Here is a 6,256-nt window from a genome sequence, read left to right as displayed (position 1 = left end):
ACAAGAAAATCTAAATAATCAAATTCTGAATTGAATAATTAAAAAAAAAGATTATTTCCCATGTAAAATTATTAAAAAAAATAATATAATACAATTCTGAATTAAATAATAAAAAAAATATTTTTTCAACCAATGAATCAGAATATTCTGAATATTCACAATTATTGAATTATATTTAAATTTTGATTAAATATTCAGAAAAATTAAAAAAAATAACCACAGAATTTTGTATGAAATAATCAGAATAATCACAAAGTTGGGTCTCAACTTGCGAGTGATTGTCCCCTTGAGCCTTGGCTGAGCCTTTCCGGGAAAAAACATGTCATGCTGTAAAATTTTATTTCAATTCTCCACCCCAAAAAGCACCAAGACGACAAACAATAATAGCAAATTTTCCACCAAATCTCCCCTTTGTCTCTCCAGACACACCAAAATTCGCACATCCAGACTTTAATTGGAGGTTTCAACACGAGTAAAAAATTTACACAAACTATGCGTGATTTTCTCATTAGTTAGCAGCACGCGGTGTCACTTGAAACACCCAAGAAAGCTTGACGAGTGAGGAAAAAATGTTAAAAAACATTCTCATTTCGACATTCAATGTCAATGCAAAACATGCCACTCAATATTTGAGCTCGATGACGAACACTTTCGGTTGTAATCTCTTATTTTATACGTTGCAGAGGCGGTGAAAACAGGTATGTTAAGTATGTAGTAAACTGGGATGTTATGTAACGTCATTTGAAGGCCCGTTTTTCGGGCAAATTTAGTAAATTTGAAGTGTTTTGAGCAGTTTTTGCTTGAAAATCAAGAAGAAATCATCGGTTTTACTCAAACTTGTTGTGGAAAAACCCTGTTTTTCAGGCAGATAGAAAAGAAATATCGCTTTGGCATGTGTAGGGGAAATGTAGCCCAAAGTGTGATACATATTTAAGAAAAAAAATTTTAATATAAAAGTTTTTTCGTTTCGGAGATATTTAGTAAAATGTTGTCAAAAAAACCGGTGAATTTTTTACCGAGTGGTACACAAAAGACCCTTTTTGACCAACAAGGAGTGGTTAAAAATCTCTATAATGTTTTACAAAGTTGTAGATAATTTCAATATCTTTCATTTGAGCCCAATTTGGTGGAAATCCATGGAAAATTGGACAAGATATGAGGCCATATGAGCTGTAAATAAATAAACACCAGTATTTTCTATACAACAAACCTTCTTTCTTACTTCATTTCACTTTTAATTCCATGTATAAACTCACACTGACATAAGAAAATTTATGACTCATTGAAACCCATTAAGAAGTATTTCAAGTCAAGTATTTGAATTACTCGAGTAGGAAATTTGTGTGCCTTCTCATTAGCGTGCGCGGATTGAGCCGCGATTCACTTGGTCTTCTTCAGCTGTCCAACAAACTCAGTTCTGGGCTGAATGCGCGCCAATTGCTTGTGCTGCTCGATGATGTGCTCAAACCAGCTGCACTCCTTGAAGTCGTACTCGAACTCCTTCAGCGTCTGCACGAATTCGGGCTGAAGCTGCGCCAGCACGCCGTGATCGAGCGTTGGGAAGATGTGGTGAAGAATGTGCTGGCCGAAGAATGTCAGCGTGAAGAAGTGTGACTTGTTGATGTCATTCCTGTCCATTGCCGTGTCCATCTGGTAGATTCCCCAGTCACAGTTCTCCCTGGGAAATCGGGAAAAGGACGTGATAAGCTAATGCTTATAGTCAGCTGGGCGCCGCCAACTCGACCGAACGCTGTTTCAATCGAAACATTTCAAACCGCCATAACTCAGGTTCTATGGCAGTGATAAATGAGTTTAACTCCATTTCGGAAACGTCTCGATCTGGACTATCGAAACACCTAAGAAATTATCTCAAATAAGTGTGACCTTGGAATAAAATTTTTGAGTTTATAATTTCAAAAATGTTGTCCTTGACATTAGCGCCTCTGGCGGTGGTCTGATGAACTTCTGTTGTTCTAAATAGTTTTACAGTGTTGCAATAGCTTTCTAACGAGCCCAAAATCGAAACGATTGAATAAATAGAACCAAAGTTATAGCGTAAATTAAATTAAAACTTTGAACCGTCATAACTCAGGTTCTATTACCATCAGAAAAAGTTATGACCTATTTTTACAGACGTCTCGATCTGAACTACAACATACTAAAATTTAAAGGAAATGCCTGACGGTTTTTCCGAGTTATTCGATTTTGAAATTTCAAAAATCGTTTTTTTACTTCAGCGCCCCTAGCGGTGATTCTACCAAATTATGTTGTAAGAGTGTAAGATAGGATTTTATGAGACCTTTCCAATGAATACAAAATCAATCCGATCGGTTAATTATAAAAGGAGTTGTGGCCATTTAAAGTTTCAAAATTTGGACCCTAATATCTAGGAACTGAAAGGACTTAGGTCCTCAAGTAACGGTTCGTTGAAAAGGTCTTGAGGTCAGCTATAATATATAAGAATTTGAGCCCGATTCATGCCATAGGGGCTGAACAATTGTGGAAAGTGTATTTTGGGGATATTCAAAATGGCTGACGTACGAGTGAGGGTTAGTTTTGATATCACCAAGTTCTAGCGGCAGTTGGATTTTTGATCTTTGGTGAGAACCTCATGTCGATATCTCTTGGCGTTTCGACGCTACAAGTCCATTTACTACGGACCGACAGACGGACGGACGGAAAAAAATGAACCCCCTTTTTTGTCCGTCATAATTCAAGGCGACGGAAAAGTCGTGCAACTCACCGAACGGCGTCGCCCTCGTGCACGACGCCGCTGTGATGGTGCGACGCATTGAAGCCGATGAGGGAGAACACGAAGCTGCCGGAGAAGATGATGTACAGCCACGTGTTGATGACACTCGTCAGCGCCTCGCCGGTGGCCAAATACATGACGAGAGGCACGGAAAATGGGATCAGATCGTCCAAACCCAGGCGATTCTTGGACAGAATCAGCTTCTTGATGAACTCCGTCACGTAGATGAGGCAGTAGATGAAGGGGCCGTAAATCCACGACGCGTAGCGCTGGAACAAGTTCTTTATCTTGGGGTCAGGCAGCCAGCAGAGGAACGGCTCACCCAGAGATATTTCCAGGTCATGCAGGGAGTTTGTGTACAAATGATGCGACAAGGCGTGCGAAATTCTCCATTCTCTGCAAGCGACAAAGTTATAGATAATTACACGGATTTGACCCACAAACTGTTGGTAAACAATCACTGGCGCGAATTAAATCTCTATTCAAATTTCAACTTGCAATTTACACTATTTTCTTACTCCCATTTGACTTGTTCGTCATCCTGATTAGATAACATTCCGAACGGATGAGAAAATTGTTCTCAAATATCCATGAATAAATTGCTAATAAGCGCAAGAATGTTGATCATGTCTTGAAAAGGTGCTTTAGAGAATCTTAAACCTCACAAGTAATCTTCTGAGGTCACCTTTCATCAAGATTTAGAGAAGATTTTCTTGTTTTTACACGCTTTTCACATGTTATTGAGCTCTCAAAAACGTGTAAAATTAGCATGTTGTGTAAGAAAATGTTGTCGAAAAAGCAAAATATTCTAAAGAATCTTTAAATATATTTTAAACTTATCTCTGATAAGTAAATCGAACTGTCCCAATAATTTTTTACCCTCGAATTACTCTTATCGCAATCTTATCGAGACGTGCTCAAGATAGCCTAATGGACTCACTGATAGTTCATGAAGGACAGGTTGAAGATGAACATTCTCCAGTTGTTGCGGCGGTGGAAGTAGTTGTGCGCTGAGATGATCGCGAAAGTCAGCGTCATGCCGGCCAAGAAGCCGACCAAGTAGCCCTTCGTGATCACCGCCGCGACGGCCATCACGTACGTCATCACGAAGAGCACGTCTGTGTAGAGATTGGACAGCCTGGCCGGCGTCACAGTGTCGATGGTCTTCAGCTTGGCGCGCACTCTTCGCTTCAGCGTGCGATAGAAGCCGTCCTCCTTGAACGTGAGCGTGAAGTTCCGCGGCTCTTTGGCGTCGCGAATCCTGAACTTCTCCAGAAGCCGCTCCGGAGCTTCGCTGAGGTGATGAGCTTCGAAAGCCTCCGTAATGTCGGTTCCCTGCAAAATGTAGTCTGTTCAGTAAGCAATCCGCAGAGGAAAATGCCTCAGATTCATTAGCAAACATCGTATCTGCATTTTAGTGGCATTTTCCACTTGATCAAGGGGGTGATAATACGGTAGGAAGTGGTGTACAGTTCAGCTGAAGCATATAGAAGATTAAATGCCGAATATATTGCAATAAATCGGATCATTTTACTCCTAGAAATCAATTCTAATGCAGATCTGCAATTTTTTTTAATCATCTTGACACATTTTTCTAGGTTATGTGACTCGATTTAATGACAAAATAACACCTCAAGGTATTCTATTATTCCACTGAAAGCGAATTTAGTTAATTAATTTACAGAATTGTTCATAAAAAATCATGAAAAGCGCGATTCTGGAACATAAATTGTGACAAAACACGTCAAAATCAAACATAACCTCAAATTTTTGTACGGAAAAGTTGCGATTTTGAGCTAAAAAGATTGTAATTAAGAGACATTTGGTTTATTCAGTGATATTAAAAGATTATTAGAAGGAAGAATATCATAATAATGATTTAAAAACATCAGATATGAAGGTTTGAAAGTTTATCAGTTAGATTTTAGTCGATTTGTAGTAAATTGCCAGGATGATAAAGCCAAAATTAGCATCAGAATAGGCAGAATGCCGTCGAAAAATCATTCTAAGGATTAAGGATTCTCCATACAAATTGTGGAAAAAGATGTACAGATATTAGCCATATTATCTCCCCCTTGGCTCGAAGTGTTCGTACAAATTTCTAATCCACTGTAAAACATATGTTCTGAAACATGTTCTTACGTCAATAAGAGAGCAAATGTTAAGTTTTGAGCGCATTAATCATTTCTTATTCACATTCTTATGCTATTAATGATCAAAAAGCGCTAAATTGAAGCTCAATTGTGAGCAAAATTCGTGGGAAAATGCAAATGCGAAGCTTTCTTCACGCATCCGCGGACTTGTTAACCAACCCTGGTCAGTTCGAGCCACTCTCGACCGCCTGGATGTTTGTCCACGAAGTCAGTCAAGTCATAAATGCCATCGTGGACTCTCCACAGCCCTTCGGCGCCATCGTCCATCCGGCGGCCCTCGAGCCAACTGCAAAAGAAGCACAATTGCTGTCAATCATGCAGCTCGTCAACTGATAACCGCGAATCTTATCAGCCGGCAAAAAATGCGACAATAAACACAAATTGAGTGTTGATAAACACAAATGAGCCGGGATTGCTCTCTTGAGTCTAAATACAAACAATTGTTGAGCTATGAAATGATAACACTGAGAATGATAAGAAATGAGAGGGAATTTTATGCGCATTTTCTGGCTAAAGTTCAACAAAAATAGAAATCTGACTTAAGCTTCTCGGGGGGGGGGGAAGAAGTGAAAATGAAATATATTCTGTTGATATTCTGTTTCACCATCCAAAGTGAAAACATTGCCAAACTCATCGCAAAACACCACAAATCTCCTCCAAAGCACAGCAATTTGGGTCACAGAGTGCAAAAGAGTGAATGAAATTGTGTGAATCCCGAACCTGTATTGCGTCCTCTTGGGAATATCCCTGAGCGAGGGATATTTCCGCGAAATTGACGTTCCCTTCTTCTGCATTTTTCACTCTTGTTTTCACTGAACTGAAACACCGAAGATTCACTCGAGACTCTCAATTCTGAGCAGAAAGCAATAGCATTCTGTGGCCAGACACACTTGAGTTGCGAACGTGTTCAGCATTCGCGGGCGATTGAAGTGCGGCTTCGAGGAAGTCGATGTGCGAGCAGCTCATGTTTTGGCTTTTTAATCAGCTCATTCCACCACACACAACCGCCACTAATCACTCGCGCTTTTCTTCCAATTCGTCTCTGTGTGTTTGATAAGTGGCGTGACGTCACTGCGCGGGCTTTGATGGGCTCTCAAGGGAGAGATAATACGCGCTAAACACTGTACACCACTTCCAGACACTTCTCAACGTCTTTAAAGGCATTTCTTACACTCTTTCAACTGTTTCCTCCACGAATTTTTAACTTATCGCAAATCTAATCCAGGTTTGATCAAATTGTAAGGTTATGAATACAGTCTTAACATTTTTTTTCACCTAATTTGAACCTTTTTACACCAGAAAATTAGTAAATATGAAGTTATTTTAAACAGAAAAAGCTCAAATTTGCCAA

General features: G+C 39.5%; 1 protein-coding gene across 1 annotated transcript; it reads right to left on the bottom strand.

Moving 5' to 3' along the window:
* Positions 1-1,193: 1,193 nt before the first annotated feature.
* Positions 1,194-5,836, bottom strand: LOC132265588 (cytochrome b5-related protein-like). Its single transcript, XM_059766316.1, has 5 exons — positions 5,626-5,836; positions 5,065-5,191; positions 3,693-4,087; positions 2,744-3,148; positions 1,194-1,678 (listed from the first exon to the last, which is right to left on the bottom strand). Exons 1-5 carry the CDS (start codon positions 5,697-5,699, stop codon positions 1,381-1,383), a joined length of 1,299 nt encoding a protein of 432 aa, XP_059622299.1. The 5' UTR covers positions 5,700-5,836; the 3' UTR covers positions 1,194-1,380.
* Between the last annotated feature and the right edge of the window lie 420 nt (positions 5,837-6,256).

Source organism: Phlebotomus argentipes, unplaced genomic scaffold, assembly GCF_947086385.1.
Source record: "Phlebotomus argentipes unplaced genomic scaffold, Phlebotomus argentipes genome assembly contig_5, whole genome shotgun sequence".
NCBI classification, from domain to species: domain Eukaryota; kingdom Metazoa; phylum Arthropoda; class Insecta; order Diptera; family Psychodidae; genus Phlebotomus; species Phlebotomus argentipes.
This window is presented reverse-complemented; position numbering and strand designations above follow the sequence as displayed.

What these genes read in the sequence shown, in the direction of transcription:
- LOC132265588 (XM_059766316.1), bottom strand. Translation starts at nt 5,699, where the DNA reads ATGCAGAAGAAGGGAACGTCAATTTCGCGGAAATATCCCTCGCTCAGG. An exon ending in AGTGGCTCGAACTGACCAGG is followed by an intron (nt 4,088 to 5,064) that starts GTTGGTTAACAA and finishes TACATTTTGCAG; the next exon opens with GGAACCGACATTACGGAGGC. An exon ending in CACGAGGGCGACGCCGTTCG is followed by an intron (nt 1,679 to 2,743) that starts GTGAGTTGCACG and finishes CCGATTTCCCAG; the next exon opens with GGAGAACTGTGACTGGGGAA.